The 24,592-nt window shown below is 42.6% G+C and overlaps 1 protein-coding gene across 3 annotated transcripts; it reads right to left on the bottom strand.

The window, feature by feature from the left end:
- Positions 1 to 1,800: 1,800 nt before the first annotated feature.
- LOC134623162 (trafficking kinesin-binding protein 1-like) lies at positions 1,801 to 21,569 on the bottom strand. Of its 3 annotated transcripts, XM_065471210.1 has the most exons (18): positions 21,409 to 21,569; positions 20,325 to 20,519; positions 17,442 to 17,518; positions 17,202 to 17,318; positions 17,024 to 17,124; positions 16,813 to 16,918; positions 16,645 to 16,723; positions 14,603 to 14,733; positions 14,425 to 14,499; positions 14,191 to 14,328; positions 14,035 to 14,111; positions 10,083 to 10,334; positions 9,692 to 9,969; positions 7,042 to 7,160; positions 6,655 to 6,862; positions 6,333 to 6,438; positions 5,329 to 5,454; positions 1,801 to 4,973 (listed from the first exon to the last, which is right to left on the bottom strand). In XM_065471210.1, exons 3-18 carry the CDS (start codon positions 17,490 to 17,492, stop codon positions 4,379 to 4,381), a joined length of 2,559 nt encoding a protein of 852 aa, XP_065327282.1. In that variant the 5' UTR covers positions 17,493 to 17,518; positions 20,325 to 20,519; positions 21,409 to 21,569; the 3' UTR covers positions 1,801 to 4,378. The 3 variants fall into 3 exon arrangements, with proteins under 3 accessions (XP_065327282.1, XP_065327280.1, XP_065327281.1); XM_065471208.1 differs by lacking the exons at positions 20,325 to 20,519; positions 21,409 to 21,569 and adding an exon at positions 18,299 to 18,419; XM_065471209.1 differs by lacking the exons at positions 20,325 to 20,519; positions 21,409 to 21,569 and adding an exon at positions 17,664 to 17,694.
- Between the last annotated feature and the right edge of the window lie 3,023 nt (positions 21,570 to 24,592).

Here is a 24,592-nt window from a genome sequence, read left to right as displayed (position 1 = left end):
AGCCATTGCTCTCTAGTGAAAAGGCCTAGATCTTTGCGAGGTCAGAGGATAATGGCCAGACTACTTGGAGCTAATAGGAAGGCAGCTGTAACTCATATAATCCCTGGTTACAAACCAAGTTATGCAGAAGAGCATCTCATGTCAAACCTTCATCATCTACACGAGCAGAAGACCACACTTAATGTCACAGTACAGGAAACTGAGGAAACTCATTAAAACTGGACAACAAGAGATTGGAAAAATGTCGTCTGGTCTTATGAGCCTCGATTTCTGCTGCAACATTCGGATGACGGGATCAGAATTTGGCAGCAACATAAAGCATGGATCCGTCCTGCCTTTTATAAACAGTTCAGGCTGCTGCTGGTGGTGTAATGGTGTGGGGGATATCTTCTTGGCACACTTTAGGTCCATTAGTATCAATTAAGTATTGTTTAAACGTCACAGCCTACGCGAGTCCATGTTCATCCCTTTATGGCCACAGTGAACGCATCTTCTGATGGCTGCTTTCAGCAGGATACCGCGCCATGTCTCAAAACCTCAAATCATTTCAGACTGTTTTCTTCAACATGACCGGAAGTTTACTGCACTTAAATGGTTTCCATGGTCACCAAATCTCAGGCAAGTACCTAAGGAGACACATTTAGGATGTGGTGGAAGAGGAGATTCCCATCACGGATGTGCAGCAGACAAATCTGCAGCAATTGTGTGATGCTACTGAATCAAAAATTCTGAGGGATGTTTCCCATCAATAAGTAATCTTTTCACTCGCTGCAGTGCACATCTTTGCAATCAAGAAAAGCTACTAATCCCATTTCTCGAGAATATCATCTTGTTTGTTTTAGGTGCTTTCCCCCACTCATCTGCACAAATCAGGTCCAGACACTCATTCTTCCACATTTGAGTGGGAAAAAAGGAAACACATGCACAGGAAAAAAATCTTTTTATTTAGGTGTTTGACTTTCAAGAGGAATTACTGTACATCCAGACTGCAGAGCACCAGAAATGAACTAAAGAATATCGCAGGGAGGGGCTTGAATGTCGGAACATGAACCGGTTAACAACCAACCCTAGCCCAGCATTTATAAAGAGCACCAAGCAGTCTGCAATCCAGGGGCTAAGCGAAGACGTTACAGAGAAACAATGTTGTACTAAAAATTTAAAAAAAAAAAAAAAAAAAATACCCCAAGCCTTTAATAAACACTAAACCCTGTGAGAGTAGTCTGGGTGGTAGTTATTGAATAAAAACGATGCTTCCAGACATCCTGTCCATTATCACCTAAAATGAGCTCATCTGGTATATGACAGGTACCAAAGCTCATCTGTTGGGGCTGTGTCATTACATCCAACAAAAATAAGGTTATGAAATAAGATTATCAAAATGCTTCTCTAAGATGACAAATATCTGACATGAGCGACATCACTGGCATTTGAAACCAGTTTATTTTTTCTAATTAGACTCGCCGCCTGCCACTGTGACATTTTTTGGTTATTGCTCACCTCTCATTCACCTGTGGCCAGCCTAAGTTTAATAAGCAGCCTTCGTCATATCCCCTCCACAAGATCCAGATGGTGAATGGGTAATGGATGATGACTGCAGACAGACAGATGAACGCAATACACATCCTCGCCGTCGCGTGTCGAGTTATTTGTGAGCACCATCTGCTGGAGGAGGCCAAGCAATCATTTCCTGCGTGTGTGGCTTTTCTTTATGTCGTTATTACCCCGCTTCAATTCTGAGTCATGTTTTAAAACTCCATCACACAGAAAGGAAAAAGAAATCCTATTAATAAATTATTGTTTGATGACTTTTTATTTGGAAAAACCCTGATTACATGCTCACCCAGATACTTACAGCAATGTGTGGTTCTTGGTTAACGCACTACACATAATGGTTCATCTACACATGACATTATAGTGACTGTGAACAGTATATACATACAGTGTGTAAGACGATGCTATTTTTTACAAAAAAATATCTTAAAATCAGGATTTTTAAAAATAAATAAACACAAGTGCAAACTATGGTTGTGTGAGCGCCTTCGGACCTGCATGACAAGGAAAAAATCACAAAACACAAAAGGCTGAGGCACTGTATTGCTTCATTTCTCTGATAAAACCATAAAACAATAAGGGAAAAATAGCTTCCAACCACGATAAAGCAATCCCTCAGTGTATTGATCTCTCCAGTTCAGTGGAAGTACCATCAGCTTTACTGTCTAACGGCCATTTAGAAAATGAAACTGAAGTACCTTTAACACTGGCGTGAAATCTATTCGATGATTTAGTGAAAGTGACTTGTCAGACTCACACTTAATCCCTTCAAAAGAAAGGAGAGAGAGACAGAGGATGACATATTTTATGAATTCGGTGTACTTTTTTTAAAACCACTTATGAAATTTTTATCTGCTAGTATTGAAGTAGAAAGGCATGTTTCAGTGCTACAGCGACTACAAATAGCCAGCCAGTGCATGGAAGATTTAGCAGAGTGCACCTGTGTGAGTCTGGATGTGCGTGGGATTCTGTGGATGTGTTTCAGAAAAGGCAAGAGTGGGAGTACTACATCTAGCCAGCAGAGTCAGTCTCCAAAGCAGGAATCCGAGTGATATTTCAGTAGCTCGCTTTCAGTGTATTCTGTTTTAACAGGTCAGTTCACCCAATTATGTAAAATTAAGTTACATAAAACTGGCTTTGTGTGTCCAGAAATTTAGATATCTGAAAATTAGAGAGTGAGCAGAGATTACAGCAGCTCTATAAAGAGTGCTTTGACATACATGCTAAACTCAACATGCTAACAATGACAAGGAAAGACTTCCAGATGCTCAAAAGCATTTCATAGGGGGTGCTTATGCATCCATCCATACATCCTCTGCCCCCTCCGGGTATGACTTGTCATCAGGTGATCCTATTCAGATGCCTGAACCCCCTCAACTGCCTCCTTTTGATGTGGAGTAGTAGTCCTTCAAGTCCCGCCTGAATAACTAAGCTCCTCCCCTTATTTCTAAGTGAGACCCATTTCTGCTGCTTGCATCTATTCTTTATGTCACCATCTATAGCTCACAGGGTAAGAACAGCTACCATTAAGGGTTCCTCCCTTAATGGCATGTAAATGCTATAAATTCTTTCCTGATCAATCCGTGCGCATTAGAAAATGACAAAACATTTATGTACATTATTAGCTTCCGATTAAGAAAACTTTAAGTAAATGTGTTTTTATTTCAGTTCAGACATATTGTCAGTGTTCCACTTATCAAAATTTTAAAAAATGTGTATTTTGTGGCTAGAAGCAGGTATAATAGAAATAAATTAATAAGAAGCATTTGTTGCTCATACACATGGAAGAAACTAGTTACCATCTTAAGAGTTAGCATGTTAGCATGCTAAGGTTTACTAATAATGGCTAAAGTCAAAATAAAGCTGAGGCGGGTGTGTTTGTTTTCAGTTTTGCAGGAATTCTGGCAAAAATTTAAACTCAGACCTGTTACAGCTAGAGAGAAGGTGAGCCTCGTCATCACTTTTAGTTAGTCTCATCATTAAAACCAGAACTACAGCAGGTGTTCGAAATATAAGCAGCTGCATGTATTATTCAGCACCTTCCCACTGTCTATCAGAAAACTGACTAAGTGTTCCTGCCTAGACCCGTCCTGTGAGATCCAATCAAATTCACATTTAGCACTCTTGGCTTTTAGAAGCATGACGTACCTGAACGGCATAATTAAATGACTTTTTTCTCCTAAAACTGCATTAGCCTTTTCCCCTTAATTTTTACATCATTACAGCGTATTAAAAGAGTGCGCTTCTCGAAGAAAAACACTTACTAATTTTTATAAAAATGAAGATGAATGCAGGTGACGTGGGAGCACTTGTTTTCAGTTCGGCAGGAATTCTGGCAAAAATTTAAATTCAGACCTGTTAAAGCTAGAAAGAATGTAAGCTTCGTCATCACCGTTTAATTTAATTTAATAATTGAATTTAATAACTGAAAGTCTTTAAATGTCACTGTTCAGTGCTTACACAGAAGAGCCTCCAATCTGTCCGGTCATTTTAGCAATATCTCAAAATCCGGGCACACAAAAGCAAAACTACAGCACAGACAGTATATACCAGCAGAGCTGTGTCAGAAGATGTTGCTGTGTAGTTTGGATGAACTGACCCTTTAAGTTATTTTTCTCTTCGTTCAAGCGTGAATCACCACTGTAAAGCACTACAGAGGTGTAATGTTTGTGTAAAACTGTAGCTGTGATTAGAAATAGGTCAGTAGTGCCATGTTGCTGTTGTACAGTGTGAATATTTTTATGGGCTCCAGGTGACTGATCAACAGCCGGTCCTTGGCCCCGCTGGGCTCCTACTCGTCTACCCTGTTGGCCAGCAGCTATCCAGACTACTCTTGGGGCCCTGGGGCTTTCATGACCATGCTGGCTCCAACCATGCCTGGATAACTCCGATTCCTCCTCATTCCATCAGGTCCAAAAGGGGAGCCAGATCTACGCAGTCCACCCAGAGGCCCTAGCATGGGACCAGGGCTCATCGCTCTGCTTCCGGGAGCTCCAGCCACACCCAGCCGCTTCACCTTGTCTACCAGGTTCAGATTGTGGACGGCCACGCTAACGTCTGTTTGGCTTTCACAGTCCCTCCCTCGCTGCCTGCCTCTCATCCCCCCTGTCACCTCCTTCAGGATGGAACGGGCTGGTTTGGAAGCCAGGAAGTTCTCATAAGAAGGACTCTTGAAGTCAAAGCCGGCGGAGCTTGGCACAGCTGAAGCTCCCTGTCTTGTGGGAGAGTTTGGAGGGGTCGAGGGCCGCAGAGGATCGGGATTAGATGTTCGGTTGGGGGCAATGGAGGTGCTTAATAGGACTCCTCCGCTGCCCTGACCCTGCTCCAGGCCCTGGCTCTGGTGATACACAGCTGCTGAGATTCCTCTCTCCTGGAGAAGACGTACCAACCCCAGGGAGGTGCTGGTGGTGCGTGTAGCATCTCTGCACAGACATGAGACAAAATAGACACATAATGTCCTTTCTTAAAGGAACAGTTCACACCAAACTCAAATGCATATAGTTTTTCTGCTGATTATTTATCCAAATAAACAGCCAGCTATAACCAAGGAACTACACCTGCCAACCAAAGGAAGCATTCAGCCCGACAGAGAGGGAAGGCATTAATGCTTACAATACCACAAGTCTGTGATCTCATGCAGTTGAATGCAAACTTACTTTTTATATGCACTCAATTAAATATGACATTATATAAAATATGAAATTAGCTAAAACAATCTTTTGATTTTACTTTGTCTTTTAAATAAAAAGGAAAATGTCAGAATATGCAGTTTCTTGCCTGAGGTTAGTTGAGGATTCAGAGGGCCTGAGACTGAGCCTGCGGGACGTGCAGGGAGTAGCAGCAGGAGTACCCAGCAGAGTGCTGGTCATCACACAGGAGGACGATGCAGGCACTGGGTTTAAACTGGAGGGAATGAGAAGATTTCAGCTAGGTTAACAAAAAATATATATATATAAATCACACTTTCAGATGGTCTCATCATTAAAACCAGAACTACAGCAGGTGTTCGAAATATAAGCAGCTGCATGTATAATTCAGCACCTTCCCACTGTCTATCAGAAAACTGACTAAGTGTCCTGCCTAGATCCGTCCTGTGAGATCCAATCAAATTCAGAATGAGTGCACATTTAGCACTCTTTCGGCTTCTAGAAACATGATGTATCTGAACGGCATATTTAAATGACTTTTTTTAAAAACTGCATTCGTTTTTTCCCCACTTAATTTTTCTTGTCACTACAGTGTGTGAAATGGCATTAAGTGCAGTTTTAACTTTCTAAAAGGGCGCGCTTCTCGAAGAAAAACATTTACTAATTTTTATAAAAATGAATTGCTCGATTTTTTTTATTGTAAGGTAAAGACCCTACAATAATACAAAGAAAACTCAGAGCCAGAGTTTCATTGTAAGCGTTGTTATAAGACCATTTTAAGCAGAAAAGCTCAATTCTGCAGGAGTCAGTTATAGGTAAATTTAGTCAGGGTCACTCTAAACAGAAAAAAGATATTTCCATGTGTAACAATGTCCATAGCTCTGGGAAGCAGCAACAAGCCCCCGGCTCTGAGTAGAGTAGCATTAAAAGGTTATGCTGGGGAGGAGGTGGGTTACAAAGCAGCATGCAGATGTGCAGCAGGTATAGGCAGGCTAAAGGAGCTTAAAGAGTGTGCCCATTGTGAGAACTGTTATTCTCATCGCCTGCCTGAACTAACACTATGTGTGACTTTCGGTGGCTCGAATAATAACAAAGAGTCGATTCTGATCACAGACACTTAATGATGCCGCTCACCTTGGCGTAACCCGCGTCTGCTCATCAGTTGGATGGAGGATCCGACAGGTTGTAAAGGTGTAAGTGGAGCTGGTGTGCGCCATGCATTTACCTGGGTAGTATGCAGCTGGAAGTCAAACACACACAGCCCGTCACTGTCAGTCAGCACATTTTAGCCTTTTATACATGTTCAACAATGTGGAAGTATTCATGCACTATACTGCCAGAAGTGTTTGCTCACCTGCCTTCACACGCATATGAACTTGAGTGAAATCCATTCTTAATTATACTTTTGGCAGTATAATGTATTTAGAGTCAATGAAATTTTACTATATGTCCTCACCCAGAGCATCGGTGTTGCTGAGGTGTGGTGATGGTGATGGTGAGGGCGGAGAAGGTGGAGCCAGGGTGACTGAAGGCTGCACGAGGTTGGCTTCACTTGTACTGGAGGTGGGGGGCACTGCCGGTGAGGCAGAAGCTGAGGAGGTGGGAAGATTTTGGAAGTATTGCTCTCCTGGTTCATCCTCCTCAAAGCCGCCCCATGGGTACGCCTTAACACAAACAAAGAGCCATGCAGGGAAGGGAGAGGAGTGCTTTACAGGTGATAAGGTTTGATTCTCGTTACAAGAGGATGGGCCTAAGTTTAAACCAATACAGCGGTACATGTAATCAACTGAGATCGTTTAGCATGAACACAACAGATACACGCAGAGAAACCTCACACACAGACCTGCTCCAGCTCTAGTTCTAGAGGTCTGTAGCCCTTTGGCACAACTCCTGGCCTGGCATCCAGGATCACACCCAGGTGAGGCTGGGCTAACTGTTGCCAGTGGTGCAGAGTGGCAGATCCTGGTGGAGAGAAGTGGATTTAACTTAATGTACTTAACTCCACCTGCACCATCTCCAAACACACAGACAAAAAAACATTTAGGGGAATATGAAACTTTTTCAACTGGCTGCTTTACCTTCAGCAGATGTTTTATACCTTAAATCTCCTGAAAATACTTGTTAGCATTTTAAAAGGCATTCCTATCTTAACAGGTTTTAAGAATTATATGTAACTGAGAAGTAACCAGCAGTAACAGTAGTTCGGGATCAAATGGACAAGCAACAAAACAGATATTGTGCACACACATATCTCAGAGTGTCAGCCAGTAATTCATGCAATTAAGAACAAAAAGTATTTTAGATCCTTTTCTCTAAAGAGCTCATCCATTCAATAAAAAAGTGAAGATGAAGATAATACTATAAGTGAAGAGGATGGCAGAGAAAGGTGAATATTAAAAAGCTATGAATATCAGAGGAATGATATGAAAAGGAAATGAAATGGAGGAGCAAAGCAGAATGAGAATCTTTTTATTAAGACAGCCACATGGATTAATGACAGAAAAATAAACAGAGACAGCAAAGAGGTGACAGAGTGAGCAGTGAAAAAATGAAAAAGCTTAAAAAACAGAAAGTTACGAATGAATATGGACAGAACAATGTGTATAAATATATAAGAATACATATAAACAAATCCACAACAGCAGGGCTTCTGTATGCCATCTAGATACAGTTTAAATAAAGTATAAAATATTACCAGCAGAGGGCAGCATAGGCCAAAGGAACCTGTTTTGAGTGGTTCTATTCTGCTTTGCATTATTTTCTATTGCATACAGAGTATACCATTACAGTGGTGGACACTCATAATAAACATAGCCAAAGTTTCATATAAAGACCTCAAAGTATGTGCAAATAATCCCTGAAGCTCATGATTCAGACTTCTCTTAATGGCCAGCAAGAGCAGATTTCCCTAATTTTGTCAACTTTGTCAGCAGTGTTGCCAACTCCTCAGTAAGGAAAATCGCTATTGGCTGTCCCAAAAGTCGCTAGAAGTCGCTAAATTACGTCATCGCATAATTAGCATAATTGGTGACGCTTATGTAATTGCAAACTACGTTGTAGGAGAGAGAAATAACATCGTGGAAGCGACATAAAGTCAGTAAAAAACAGCCTAAGTGCATTTAGGATATATTTAGAACTACAAGTTAAATTTCTTTTAGCAATTGTTGTTTTTTTATGTCACAATTCCAACCCTCCTCCTTTATCCAGGCTTGGTACCAGCAAAAGTGACCCGAAATAGGCAGTCTGGCGGAGTTACTTTTTGTGTTTGTTTGTGTGTGTGTTTTTAAAGTAGTTTTAAACCTTGTGATCCACAAAAAGTAAGAGTAAAAGAAGAACTGACTGTTATAGTCAGGGCGGGAGCAGCGGCTTCGCTCATGTGCGATTCATTTGCAGTTTGGACGTGTAGGGGTGAACATGTCCTGTTCTGACAGCAGCTGGGGGCGACTTCTGCGTGAGGACGATCCGCCGCCTATAAGCGCTTTGGCACGGGCAAGGTGCCCACAGCAGCACCCGCTGATTGTTGAGAGTAAGAGTGATACGTGCTTTCACGTCAAAAAGTGGTCATTAGTCTTCCTAATAGCACCAGCAAAAGTCGCCAGATTTGTCGCTAGTTACTTTTTAGAAAAAAAGTCGCTAAAGGGGTCTGTCGCTATATTTAGTAAGTTTTCAAAGTCGCTAAGTTGGCAACAGTGTTTGTCAGTAGTTTTAAACCTTCTGTTTGCGAGGGACAACCAATAAGAAGACACGCGCCTTAAAAAGAACAGGCAGGAAGCCACAACAGTCCGTTTCTGACAAAGGTACCAAGGTTCAGTAAAGATAAATAAGGTTAGTTTGAACTGTAAATCATATCAAACTAATCTAGCACAGAGTCCAGTAATAAATATTTGGCACTGATCTGGAAATGAGCATAATCTTCTTTAAGGTTAAATCTAAGGACACCAGCTCCTTAATTGTACATGCTGACTGAATACTACTGTGACTCTATCACACTGTACAGATCCTAAGGTCTGCCTGTTTCCCCTTTTAGCCCCGGATCAGTTCATGAGCAGCAGCCAGTGATTTGGATAGACTCCGTCTTACTTCCTCTGTGTAGTGCATGAGTGCTCAAAGCCACCCTCTGGGCTGGGTTTCTTTGTAATAGCTGTGTGGAGATGCAAAGCTGCCAGACTTGTGATGATGCATCAGAGACCAGAAAGAGTTGAAGAGCATCAGAGACAGGGGCCTCTCTGTCCACTCTTGCGCACTCCTCATCTTCTTGCTGCCGGCTCGGTCTCTAGCCCACCTCCTTCCCCTCTCCCTCTCTATTCCAGCTCCAGTCTTCCTCGTCCATCCCCACACTCTCTCTCTTTCCCCTTGACTGCCATCTTGCCTCCTCTCCCCCTCTGTTCCCCAGCCCTGCCTGCTCCCTTTTTTTGCCCCGGCCCCTCGGTGGCTCTCTCCTTCCAGGTTCCTCCCTGCCTTGCCGTTCGTTCCGTGCTCCCTTTCTACCTCACCTTCGAGTGGTTTGACGATCTGAAGCTTGTCGGGGAGGTAGGGCCCTCGCGAGGCCCAGAGGTGGAGGTTTCCGAGGGACATGATGCTTTCGGATGGGGTTAACAGACTCTCCTGGCTGAGGGCATCGTGGAGTCCAGGGTGTCCATCCCGCCGTCGCTCTCGCTCCTCTTCAAAGAAGCGCCTTTCACTTAAATTGTTTTGTCGGCGCAAAGACAGGCGACGCAGAGCGAGCCGCAAGTCCTCTGCCCCACTTGCCTTCTTCTCCTGGCCCTCTGTGCTGTTGACAGAGCAGGGTTAAAACAAAAATCAATCAAATGTTTTAAAATAAAATCATTCTTGAGAAAACTGAGTTTGATTCATGCAGATGACAGCAGCATTTCTCGGTCTTACCAGCTTTCCTGATTGGATGCCGTCTCCATTAGGATGCTCTGTGTTCGGTTATCAAGGGCTACACTTTCTCCACTAAGGTCACCTCCATATATGCTGGAGTGGGGTGTGGAGAGACCACTCGATTGGGGTGACGTTCGAGCTGACAGGGACTGGTTAGAACCCGGGATGTTGGAGTTGGTTGGAGTCAGAGAACGCTGACGAACTGTCTGGTTAACATTTTTGACCGTCTCAAATACACGTTTCCGATGGATCCTGCACACAGTCAAGCACAGGAGTATTATACTGATGCTCTTCAACAGTGGTTCACAAACCTTTTTACCTAAGTTACTCCCAAAGATGGACTCAAGAACGCTTCACCAAGATTACGTTTATTTGAACTCTTAACATTAAACAAATCCCAACTTTAAGTCGAGTGTTTAAAGCGACTAACAATCAGAGTGAAGAACACCATCCACCATAGCCGTGTGAAAAAGAAAGTTTTCTTGTGACACTATGGAGTTCTGTGAAAAACTAATACTCCATGTAGCTTATAGAACCATCAGTAATAACCTGAAGCGATTGTTTTCTCTATGACTTAAGCCATCTCTCACATTGTTGTGGAGGAATTTTGGTCCACTCTTCTTTACAATATTGCTTCAGTTTATTGAGGTTTCCAGGCATTCATTTGTGCACAGGTCTCTTAAGGTCTTGCAACATCATTTCAGTAGAGTTGAGGTCTGGACATTGACTGGATCATTACAACACTTTGATTCTTTTCTTTTTCATGCTTTTGAACAGTTGTTGCTGTGCTTGGGATCATTGTCACGTAGCTAATGCTAAGATTTAGCTGTCAGATGGATGGCCTCACATTTGACTCTAGAATACTTTGACTTTGATAGTTAAGTGACTGTGAATTATGACCAGAAGTCTCCAGAAAGTGTCCAAGAAGTAGCTTTAGATTTTTGTGCAGTTTCTTAAGCATTGCATGGTCTGAACTTTGGGTGATTTTTTTTGGACGCCCACAACTAGGAAGACTGTAGTACTATGTTAACACATACCCGAATGCTACAGACCAGGAAACTGCCAAAACAGAGGTACCCACACTTGCTGATGATCAGTTAATCAAGTGCATTTGATTATAAGCACCTGGCTGCAACTTACCCTTTTAACATGGTGTGCTTAGTTTTTCACAGAACTTCATGACAGCGTAGTAGACAGTAGTGTCCATTATTAGTGACGTAATAAGGAATTTCTGTATGATTACCATTCATCAGTTACACTTCATTTCATTGCACTTTACATTTTAACCAGTTTTTTCCTATTTTAAGCTACTACTTTATTATAAGTGTATTCATTAAGTTTTGTTACTATTTTTTTTTAACAATTTAACTATTATAGCTAACAATTTTAGCTAGAATGATATTTAGCAGTTTAGCTAATCCTCTCCAACTGTATCAGATCTGTTATTTAGCACAAATTAACAGTGTCTGTGTATTTTAGCTATACAGCTTGCTAAATAAAAGTCTGCTAGCATTAGCTGATAACTTAATACGCCACCTGTTCATCCAGACATGGCAACTTCAGGCTTCTAAAAAGAACATGATAGTGGCTACAATGCTAATGCTAAAGCTAAACATTTCCAAAAGTCCAAACTCAGTAGGTGAGGTCACAGTGGTTACATTCCTCTTTTATACACTGTATTCATAACTTTTACTAGTTACTATGCTTATGTATACTTTTAGAAAAAGTTTTAAAAAGACTTTTAGTGAGCTATGCTGGTAGGGTTGCCAACCGTCCCTTAAAAAACGGAATTGTCTCGTATTTAGAAACAAAAGTACACGTCCCGTATTGAGCTAATAAGGGACGCACTTTGTCCCGTAATACAGTGAGAATCAAAAGTAGTCTATAAATGTTAATGGAATTAACGCTTTGTTTGAAAACATAATTCCCAGCCCCTCTCCTGCTTTGTGACCAATGAGCTGACAGCACACTTATGACAATTCGAGTATGACAATTCAGATTACCGCTTATCTCATTGGTCGAGGAAAGGTCGCTTACGGAGAAAATACCGGAAGACAACAGATGACCACAACAAGAAGCATGGCCAACAGGGAAACAAACGCCGACACTGCGGTGCAAGTCTCGGACGACAGTACACCTTAAGCTGGGCTTACACTGTGCGATTTTCAAACTGCACGATTGACTCGCAGGGGTTAGAAGTTGGTAGGTCACGATGCAGGGTCTCACACTATACCGCCCGATGCTCTGACCTGAGTGCTCACACTGTGCCTCCATAAAATGAAGGTTATAACAGAAAATCTGTCGCTCACTCTCCCCTTCTGTCTTTCACTCACACAGACACGCACACCACCACCATCAACTTTGCTAAATTGCTAATGAAAAACATTGATCAGGCAGCTGTGACTGAGCAGCAATGTAAATCCAACTATTTTCACGGTTGTTGTGGTCCTGATAATTTTGTGAAGCCACATCGAAAAGGCTCGGATGAGCTTTCCAAAGTTCTACAAGTTGTGCCTCCATCACTTGTGTCCAGATCACAGGCTGCACAGCCATGATGCTCCGTCTTTTTCACCAACGTTTACGTGTTTGCGCGTGAGCAGTGTGAGTGGCTGCGGTGACATCCTCACGAGCGATTGATGATCGGGAGCTGGTCGTGAGGTGTTAATCGCTTCTCGTTGCCCCACGTATACTACACGATGCACGATGATGGCTAAAATCAGGCCGATCACCAAATCGGTCACACGACTCAAAAATCGGCTCAAAATGGGCCAAAAATCGCACAGTGCAAGCCCAGCATTAGACCAGCAATGTTTGTTCCCCTCAGAGAAAGAAAAAAAATGCTGCAAAAGTACAGGGAGGAATGGGAAAAGGAAAACACCTGGCTGGAAAAAGTGCACGATAACACCTATAAAGCGCACTGCACTGTGTGCCGGTGCACTTTTTCCATAGGCATGCTTCTAATGGTGGGCACATGAAGAACATGAGAGGCGTGAAAGCTCGGGGAACCCTTAACCAATTTTTTGTCCACCAGGCCACGGCAGAAGCAGATATGGTATGTAAACACTGTTTTTTTTAAACCCTCTGGTTAAGGTTAATATGGGCATGTGCAGTGAATATCAGCGCTATGTGGCCAGAAGTGTGATAATATAATTTATTTTGTGTAATAAACAACTGCAAAGGATAGATGATTACAACAAATAGATGACTAATACATAAAAGTAATACATAGATGAATAATGATGATGAGTTATGATGTGTAATCATGGGAACAAGCGGGTTTACAAACAGGAGCAGCTGATTAGCATTAGAAAAGCTGAAATAATACCTCAACTGAAGCCAATTGTACTAAATGCACTATATGTGCACTGTTACAAGAATGTTTTTCGTTCTATTGTTTTCTATTAATTTATATAATTTTAAGTTAAGCAGGACAGAGTTCTTTTAAAGAAAGATTTACTTATATTGTCAAAAGTTAAGCATGACAGGCTTCTGTTTAAGAAAGAGACCTGTTTTATTGTGTTAATGTTGTCATTTTGAGCTAAAAATAAATGGCTAAATGATCATTTGTTTCCCATGTGTTCATATCACAAAGAATATGCATCTACTTAAATCAAATTCAAGTCAAATGGTTAAAAAAATAATTTCACACACAAAAAAAAAGAGCTACAAAATTCACCACACTGGGAAGGGTGAAGACAACTGGGTTGCCCGGCCCTGGCCACGAGGTGTCCCTTATTTATTTTTCAGGGAGTTGGCAACCCTATATGCTGGCTAGTTTTTCACTTTTTTTGACAATTACTTATGCATTTACTTTTAATCGTAGTATATTTATTTTCGCTATCTATTTCTACTGTCTGTCCATTACTTATTGTCAACTCTTTTGCTCAAACAATTCCCAAACCTGTTCCCATGTTTGGGAATTGGCATCTAGTATGCATGCATGAATACCTACTTCTGTTCTTCACACTCTGGGTCATCAAGACTCAGCTCCTTCCTCATCGTTCCCTCAATCTCAGCTGCCAGAGAGTCCTGCAACATATAAACTTTTAAGAGGGGAAGACAATACCCACAAGCAAAGAGAGGCACACACACTTTTACAGTAACTCACCATCGGGTACAGTCCCAGCGGGTGGTAGCGGCGTGGGGTTCCTGTAGGGTAGTTTCTGTTTCTCAGGTTCTTCAGCTCCTCCTGAGCTTCATGCAACATCTCAATGCACTCTGAGTACTTCTCTTCTAACTCCTGGAGCTGTTGTATTGTAAACACAGCAATTAAACTCACACTCACAGTATTTAGGGAACAAACTGTGATTGGGGACAAGCTTGGCAAGCAAAGAGAAGTTACCTCTGCTGTGAGCTGCCTTTGGGCATCTTTAGCTGCCAGCAGGTGTTGAGAGAGCTCCTCATTTTCCACTGCATACTAGAGACACAAATGCAGCTTTGACTGAGCAAACAGCTAAACAGGACAAGACCAGTAAAAATATAACCAGTCAAAGTATATACCTGTGTGCTTATATACTCACAGATTTGGCTTTCTTTTGCAGATCTACTATCTGAGAGAGGAGGTGTGTGATCTCTTCTTGCTGTCGTGATGCGTCTTCAGTCTTACGGGCCAGTTCCTCCGCTATGGCAGAAATCTGAAGACTGGACAACCCTTAAAGTTTGACAGGGAGTTCAAAAAGAGCACAGAGAAAAATGAGAACAAAATGTGTCAAGCAAAAACATTTTTCTGCACTGCACATAAAATATAAATGAAATCAGAACACTTCATTCATATTTTCAAATTCATATTTAAAGTGCAATGAAACACTGAAATAAAAATTTCAAAAATTATAATTTTTAAGGTTTAAAAAAAATAGATAGTCATTTTGACTTTGCTACCGCTAACCTCAAAAACAGGGACATGCAGTACAATTTATATACATTCACAACAACAGTCACCTCAAGGTGCTTTACACTGCACGACAGAGACCCTACAGTATTAGAGAGACAACCTCAACAGTCAACTGATTCCCCATGTATGGAAGCTTGATTCCACCACTGAAAAAATAAAACTGCCATCCATTACTTGAAATTTGAAGTTATTTTCTCCAAATTTCGAGTTATGGAGGGCATTTTTTTTTTTTGCTATAAACAAACTGTCATACATCTGTGAGCGACCACTCTATGACAGTGGAAATGAAAAACTCCCTTTTAACAGGAAAAAACTCCAGCCAGGTTTAGGGAGCGGCAACCACCCACCCATCCATCCATTTTCTTCCGCTTATCCGGGGCTGGGTCGCGGGGGCAGCAGCCCAAGCAGAGAAGCCCAGACCTCCCTCTCCCCAGCCACCTCCTCCAGCTTGTCTCGGCTGGCCTGGGTCTGCCCCGGGGCCTCCCCCCGGTGGGACATGCCCGGAAAACCTCACCCAGGAGGCGCCCGGGAGGCATCCTTGTCAGATGCCCGAACCACCTCAACTGGCTCCTTTCTATGTGGAGGAGCAGCGGCTCTACTCTGAGCCCCTCCCGAATGGCCGAACTTCTCACCCTATCTCGAAGGGAGAGCCACCCTTCGGAGGAAGCCCATTTCCGCCGCTTGTATTCGCGATCTCGTTCTTTCGGTCACTACCAACAGCTCGTGACCATAGGTGAGGGTAGGGACGTAGATCGACCGGTGAATTGAGAGATTCGCTTTTACACTCAGCTCTCTCTTCACCACAACAGACCGGTGCAGCGTCCGCATCACTGCGGCCACCGCACCAATCCGTCTGTCGATCTCCCGCTCCCTTCTCCCGTCACTTGTGAACAAGACCCCGAGATACTTAAACTCCTCCACTTGGGGCAGGAACTCATCCCTGACCCGGAGTGGGCACTCCACCCTTCCACAAAAAAAAATTTTTCACTATATATTTTTCAGTCTGTTGTCTGCTCTTCAAAAATGCTGATTAAATCCAATTAAAAATTAGATAAAGTTGTAACAAGATATGATTCTAAATGAGTTACATCATTGCCATAGACAATATAAAAGGTGGATGTAGCTACCATGACATCACTCAATGATTTCTGAAGTACTGCTTTGACGATGCATTTTCGCTGTTACTTTATTGCAAAGCCGCAGATGTGATGAAGAAGAAAGAGTCTCACTATGAAACAACAAACTCGAACTACTACTAACTACTTGACAAGATGTGACAAAATGTGAAAATGATCAGCCATTGAACTTGGAGTTTCTTACCAAAGATAACCCTTCACAGACTTAACTTTTTATTCAGCATGATCCAAACCAAGTCAAACTCAGCAGGAAAGTGTTTAAAGAGGTCAAGTCATAAAGCCATTTTCTCGTAGACAGTTACATTTACAGCTTTTGCCATCCAGTAGAATCCAGGTTTAAGGCACTTGCACTCTGGCTTCAGTATTCCGCCCTGGAAGCTACAGCCATATTTTATACTGTCTAGAGTGATTGCATTGTGTTTTTATTCAAATATTACACAGCATGCAAACTGTTGGAGGGAGTTGTGTAAAGAAAAACAGGCAATTTCACACACAGAAGCTCCAAAAAAGAAATTGGTGGCAAGACAAAACTCACTGAGCTCTTTGACACAGTCGTTCACGAGCTGCTGCTCCTTTTCTTCATAAGTTTCGGTCTCTGACTTTAGATGGTTAGCCTGCAAGTAGACGTCCACAATTACACAAAATACTCTGAGCCGTTTTGGTACCTCACCTCCCGTGTTGCTCTCATTACTGCGTGTGATACCTCTGAGCGGAGTGACAGGTTCTCGTCTTCCAGCTCTTTGAGTTTCTTCTGGAGCGTGTCGCTCACAAAGCCTCCTGAAGCAGTTTCCACTTTGCTTTTTTTACCCCTTCAGAAGACAAACAGCCAGTACAAGTGAGGTTATATTTTCACACCTGTGAAATGGTAACAGTATTCACGCATTTTAGGAGTGACATTAAGAAAGGAAACTAACGTTGGGGAGCTGCTGGATTCATCCTCGATCTCTTCAGCTGCATTGGTGTAAAACTGCAGCAGCTCATCCTTCAGGTTCAGCTCATGGTGCAGCTGGGCCACCTGCAGGAGGACAAGTACTGTTCAACACCTGTAGCACCAAAACATTTTTTCCTGCTCTAAATTTCTGTGAGGCATACCTCCTCTGTGATTTGTCCCACTTGTTCCTCCAAATACTCATTCTGCTCTGTGAGAGTCCGGTTCTTCTTAAGGAGCGACTGGCCAATCTTTGCAGCAAGCTCCAGATCTCTCTCTTTCTGTTGGTTGCAATGTAGGAGAAGCAAACGGAGGAGAGGAACATCTCATTATCATTTGGTCTGATTAAAAAAAGAAAAGCTTCAATTTACCCTCAATGAACTGGCAAAATTAAAATACCTCACCTCTTCCAACAAACGTGTGACAGCATCAATGTCATTGTAGGTTTTCGTCATCTGGCCCACTCTGTCTGCACATAGCACTGTGGAAAAACAAAAAAAGAAAACACAACCGAGCGTCAAAATGCCGAATGACCTTCTGGTCATCCCATCACTTGAGTTGTGATCTGCAAACATGTGTGACTGCATGCAAAAACGGCCCCATTATGTAACACAAAGAGTATTTACACACTCAGAGGAAGTGGACGTGCCACGTATAGCGTGCAACACTTCCATCACCGCTGTTTGGAAATGCACGAGCAGGCGTTAAAGGGGAAAGGGTCATGTTCCATGGCGCACAGCGTGTGGCTCTGCTGCCGCGGGGGTGGCAGCAATTATTGACTTCAGAGCTCGAATCCATAACGTGCTGCACAAAGTTATCGAATCCATTATGGTAAGCCTCTGTAATCCTGTTGGTACTCTAAACAACACAAAAACGTCCCATTTCTGAAAGCAAATTTAGGTGATGGCACTGAAATAGTGATCAGCGCTGGTTTACAGGGGTACAACAGAGAACCATGGAAATTAGATAGGAGACATGCGTCATCTTAGTGAGGCGAACTAACTAAGAAACAAACACCGGAGCAAAACTATCAGCAAGAAATAATACAGCTTTTCTGCATTACTGGAGCTCTGAAATGATGAGACTGCAGCCTGTAATCCACCGCAGTCAGGAAGCAAAGAGGAACAACAACATTCAACAAAAATCAGAGTACTGAAAAGAAACTAATATCCCAATCATTTGATCACATCTTTGAGCAGTCCTCCGGCCCACACTCATCCCTTTCTAATCTCTGCTCTTGCTGTCCGTATCCTCCACTTGCCTTGATGACAATCGACCGCTGGTCCAAAACACCGATCCATTCACTTTCTGTCTCTCTCATGCCACTGCTCAGCTACTGTATCACAGGCTTACAGATTATATTACCCTCCACCCACACGGACGTCCCTGTGTTGGTGGAGCGAGAACAAGGTAGGCGGAGAGATGAGAGAGAGCGTGTGTGCATCCTTTTTGGCTCCACAGCTGCGGAGGTGAAGTGGAAGTTGTGTTATGATTGGACAGGCGAGGATGCATTATCCAGGACAGAGTCAATAGAAGTGACTCCCACTTCTCTCATTTTCACCTTTCTTTCATTACCTCACTTCCTCTGTCTTCTGACTCATTCTTTAGCGCCGATCATGCTGCTAACACAATAGACTGGGAACCTGTAATCAAACTTCCTCAGCAATTAAACAACTTAGCTGTATGCTAAGATGTCAACGCTGAAATCATCTTTTATCTGAGTAAAGATTAGAGACGAGTCTATCTGAACTGTAAAAACTCAATCTTAGAAATTATAACTCTTCCAATCAATCTCAGATACGCACAAAATAAATGAAGAAAAAAAATTCAACAACGTTTCAGACAACATCCTTCACGTGACACGATCTAACGTCTCAGTAAGCCTAGAGTAGAGTCAGATTCTTCCTCTTTTCATTAGACGACCTAAATTCTTCTTCACATCTTTCCATTGTGCAAGTTTTCCATATGGGTCAAGGAAAAAGTCATTTGCAAAAGCTACAGGAGAGATTTTACCAACTATACAACCCCAATTCCCAAAGTATTGGGATGCTGTGTAAAAATATGAATAAAAAGATAATGCAGCGATTTCCAAATCAAATAAACCCATATTTTATCCACAAGAGAACACAGATAGCAGAAAAAAATGAAATGTTTAAACTTAACTTAAATGTATGCGATTTGCAGATCAATGCATTCTGCCTTTATTTACATTTTACACACCGTATTTTCATTTTGTCCACTTTTTCATACTGGGTTATTAGAGACAACCATGTGGACAGAAGCTGAAATACCAGCTTTATCCATACAGGACAAAGACAGACTAGACTAGATTAGAATAGAAAACAAACAATCCAAATATAACATTAACATCTTATTGAAGATCACTCTATTCAAATGTATCTGATCTTCAAAATGTCAATCACATCCGCTTGTGTCACGCCCACCAGCTGCATGTCCTCCTTCACCTGCATCTTGATGATCCGCATGTTTGATTTTGCACAGATTTTATGGTGGATGCTCTTCCTGACACAGCCGTCCCCATTTATCCAGGTTTGGGACCGGCACTCGGAGTAGGCTGGCTCGGGTGGCTCGGGTTATACTTTATAGACAGATGCCATCAAAGATTCAAAGAACAATGTAATGCGATGACAGCAAGAGTTAATATTGTTTAATATTGCACATTAATCTTTAATGTGAGAAAGCCTCTGCAGACAGCACTGTCCTTACTCCATAAACCTCTTCTGCTTACTCATAAAGCAGAGTATTAAGCAGAGTGCTGATATGATATACGAGGAGTGCAGCAATTATCCAGAATAAACAAAGATGCATTCATGTTTCAGGGCCAAACAGAAATAAAGGGCTTGGTATCCAAATGTTTTTATGGCTTAACTTTGAGCATTAAGTCAAACAGATTCATAAAAGACATCAAAGGGCTATTCGAAACCTGTCTTGTTCATCTACTGTAGGAGGGGTTCTCAAATGATTTTAAGGGAAAGACCCATAAAGGCAAGTAGAACACCTGAGTACCTTGTAATTGTAATAATTGTCGACTACAATTTGTACTTTGTGCTGTCATTAAAATTATTTGTATTCTAAAGCTTTTTAACTGAAACACTGCTGCAATTTTAATAATGATAAACAACGTTTCAGTTTTAATCCTGCAGTTATAACCTGAAACCTTTAAATAGGGAGTTCTGTTATCATTGCCTTCGGCAGCTTTTCCTTCTTGCTTTCAGTCTATCTCGGTGTGAAACATTTAAAGTACCGGTGCGATCGCGCAGACTTACAGAAGTATTTTAGTGTCTCTTCGATCTGCTCGGTGGTCAGGTCGAGCCTGGCCTCGGGAGCGACGAGGGGCGTGTGGAGCCAGTCGTCATGGTCGTAGCCATAGACGGTGTCGGCCCGCAAGCGGTACACCGGCAGCTGCTCCTCCAGAAGACTGATGATCTCAAACTCCGGCAGGTCAGTGCTGTTACAGACATCTGAACATTAGAGGGAGAGAAAGAGTGAGAGAGAGAGAGAGAGAGGATGAGGGTGGATGAGGCGGGTGGGTTTTTTCTCCACTCATTCCCTGCGTGACCACAGCGAGTCAGGTTTGTGATGGCTGACATTAAATCTGATCAGACATTTGAAAGGCAGGTTTACGTTTAATCAGAGACAAAAAATATTCTGCTAAAATAAAATTAGATAACTCTTCACAAAACTCTTTTTTTTGTAAGAGGACGTGTTTTAAACAGCAATGTTTCAAATAAAGACAGACAGCACACGGCTCTGGCCCCTGGACACCTGTGGGTTCAAAGCTAATGTTTACGTGGAGCAGCCAATCAGGTGAAAGCTGGCTTAAAGGAAGGGGAAAGGGCAGAAAAAAAGCTGAGGGGCTACACCAATAGCACAGGATTATCTTGATCTGTCAATCATGCAAAGCTACTCTAGTAGAGTCCATGAATGAAACTATGGAGCTGGAATTTAACATAACACGTCCTATTTAATGTGAAATATTTTGAAAAACAAGCAATACTGTACTTTAAAATCAAAAAGAAACACTTGTGCATTTTAACTTAATTATGACTGCAAGCTCAGAATGGTAAAAGACTAGTTTCACCAACTGGTATCACTTTACTTTGATGCATGGCTACATCTATGTGCAAACTGTGGAAAAGTAACTTTTATTTTGAAAAATTAAGTTTGGAATTGCACATATAAAATTGCTTTTTTTAAGAAGAAGAAGAAAAAGCAATATTTTATTAATAAAACTATTAAAAAAAAGATTTATTAGAATAGTAATTTCAACACTGTCACCAGACGGTGAGCTGCATACTCAAAACTTTGTTGCTATATTTGGACTTTTGGATGATCTGAGTTCTTCTGCACCTGTGATGGTTTCGGCGTCCCTGCAGTCGGGAGGCGCCGGACGTGTCTCGGGCTGGTTGTACTCGCCCTCGCTCACATACTGCTCCTCGTGGTTGTGCCGCCGGTCGGGCTCAGGCTCTGACTCCGGGTCCTGGGACAAGGAGGGGGCTGGGGAGGCCAGCTTGGCTCACCTCTCGCTAGCGGAGAGAGACGGGGGCCATGGAGCTGGAGCTCCACTGTTGTAACGGTGACACGGGACAGACGATAGACAGCAGACACAGACACCTGCAGGGCACAGAAGAGAGGAGAAGGAGAGAGCTTTACTTTTTCTGCTGCTGTGATCCAAAGTCCACTTCAATCAGTGAGTCTCTCTTTCCCTACAGACTCTTTACCACAAGTGCTGCTGCTGACTCTGCAGAGTGCTTCCTGCCAACAAGCTGCATAAAATCACAGCCTACCCACTGCAGACACCAGGTTTCATAAGTTGCAAGACTTAAATAAAAACAGACGGTGGTTGGAGGGGAACATTTATGCTTTTCTCTCTTTCCTGTCATATATACAGTACAGTAGTGGATGCCCATATGAAACATGGCCAAAGTTTCAAATCATGAGCTCAGGATATGTGCAAATAATGTCTGTGGGTCAAAAGAGTGGGCTTCAGACCTCTCTAAACTCTCCATTTCTAACACTTTTCCTAACATCTCCAGTTGGTGTCAGTGAGAGTGGACATCTCTGGTACGATCATCACAGGCATCCAGCTCTGGCTTGAAGCACATAAGCTCCACCCACCTGCTTTTAAACCTTCTGTTTGTGAGGGATAGCCAACAGGAAGAAAAATAGTGCAAAGGCCTTGTGTAAGAGCTGTAAATCATGAAGATCTACTCCAGCAAACTCCAAATAAATAAAAATAAAATATGGAGCTGGAAATGAGCATAAGAGGTCCCCTGTGCAGCTCTTTATAAAGACATTATACCGAAGAAGAGAAGAAAGAGTGTTCTACCTAATCGATCCAGTAACGTTAAATTAAAAGGACAAACCTTTTAGCTTCAGCCTATTCCAGCTGACCTCACAGTCACCTTAGACGGCCTCTTTCGCAGTCACACACTGTACTGGGATCCCTGTCTGAAATAAACACACCGGTGCTCATTCACGGTGACCTTGTATATTTCAGTTTGCATCCTGCAGGGATCAGCGTGTCGAGGCAGGGTAAAAACACACACAAGCCAGATGAAACAAATTCACCTGAGCGCCAGATCAAACAGCCGGTGCTGCAGCTCTGAACAAAAATAGAGCCTCACTAAAAGTCTCTGTGAATATGCATGAGTGTTTGTGTGAGCCAGTTGCATGAATAGCCGGTTACCTCTCTTAAGAGAGACATGTCGGTGCAGAAAGTGTATGTATGTATAAAGGGAGGGACACACGGGCAAGCACGGGTCTCTGTCATCACTGTAGCTGCAGTGCAACCTTGGAACGTCTTTCCCATTGCAGCAGTCTGAAAGCTGAACTCACACTGCTCACTGTGACAGCAGCATCTTATGGGAATTTATCTATTTTTAAAAACCTCTCCACATACTCTGTGGGTGAAAGATGACTTCAGATTTGAACTGACAACACGCACATGCACCACATGCAGATTTGGGATTAAAACAACACATTAAAGCTGCAATCCCGTGCTGACGAGGATAAACGTGAGGTGCTTATTGGATGTCCTGCAGGCCCAAATATTACAACTGTCCCGCAGTGAACGCTGACAGCTGCTCCTGCTGATTGTGCTGCAGTAAATAGGCCAGGGTTCATTCACGCGTGGGGCATACACAATGCCATGTCTGAGGGCGTGGCTTCATCTACATCAGCACCCGTCACGGATGCGAATCTGGGTTTTTGCAAATCGTGTCACCCTACAAGTATGACAGTAAGTACCAGAACCTGATCAGCTGACCTTATGATGCACGGCATCGCCATTAAAAGCATTTAATCGTGACAGCAGTGCATCAGCCACTACACGGACACTCACGGTGACGGATCCAAGCACGGTTCCTTGTCCGTGATCCAGGGAGGACTCGGGTGAAGCTGAGCAATCCTGCAGCTAGGAAATGTTTAGACAGTGAAAATGTTTCCAGGATGGGCAGCCGAAGACGGTGTCTGCCACACAGTCCGCGGTCAGGCCGGGCTGGAGCGCCGTGACGGGGGATTCGCGCGGTCTGGACTCCCACTTCCACAGCGCAGACACCTCTGGATGATCAAGATCACCTTAGACCGCTGTCCAGACTCGCTCCTAACCTGGTCCACTGCTCCAGCCTTTCAGCCACCTCCCTCTGTCTCTCTGTTCTCTCACTTTCCCTGCGATCAACCTCCCTCGCCACTGTCACGCCACACAGCATTAGAATAATAGGACTTCTGGCCGAGACCTTCAAAATAAAATCCCTATTCCCTAACAGCTTTAAAAAAACGTGGATGCATATTTTGCACCGTAGTAAGTATGCTGTTACCATGCGCCTGCAGAATACAGTGAAAGTGCACAATGATCATCTTGAGATTAACTTCTATTTTCACTTGATGATTTTAATATTTATTACGGCTTAAGTTGAAAAGTTTCGTACTTAGTAAACGCGTTGATGCTTTTAATTGTAAGGTGCTGCTTTATTTCGCACGGTTTCCTGGGTAACTGTATATGACTTCACTTTTTTCCCACCCTGCTGCCACCCAGAAGACTCCCAAACCAGAGACCCAACCCGTTCTGGACCGAGCATCAGTGACGTCACACGCGCCTAACAGGAAGAGGTTGGGGTGATCATTTGCGGGCAATTTAAAATTATAGGATCTTTACAGCTTTAAAAGCTTGTAAGGCTAGTTTTGCTGTAATCATTATAAGGAACATATTTAATTTCTAATCAAGATTTGTCCAGAACAAAGTGGTCACGCTGAGCAATGATATTCTTACTTTGCGAGATTTCCTACACGCCAATAAATAAAATCAATCTATAATAAAGGAAGCACTGTGTACAGAAGGGTAGAGAGTGGTCAGAATATAAAGTGCAATTAGTTATCCATACTATTGTAACGTCGAGACATTTAGAGTGTTATTATATAAAAGTGTATAATTTTAGATTAAAAATAAAACTTGCATTGTGTGCAAAGTTACAAATGTACAGGTCACGACAGATAATCACGTTTCTCCCACAGATAATTTTTTTTAATTTATTGT

The sequence above is a fragment of the Pelmatolapia mariae genome, linkage group LG22 (assembly GCF_036321145.2).
Source record: "Pelmatolapia mariae isolate MD_Pm_ZW linkage group LG22, Pm_UMD_F_2, whole genome shotgun sequence".
NCBI lineage: Eukaryota > Metazoa > Chordata > Actinopteri > Cichliformes > Cichlidae > Pelmatolapia > Pelmatolapia mariae.
This window is presented reverse-complemented; position numbering and strand designations above follow the sequence as displayed.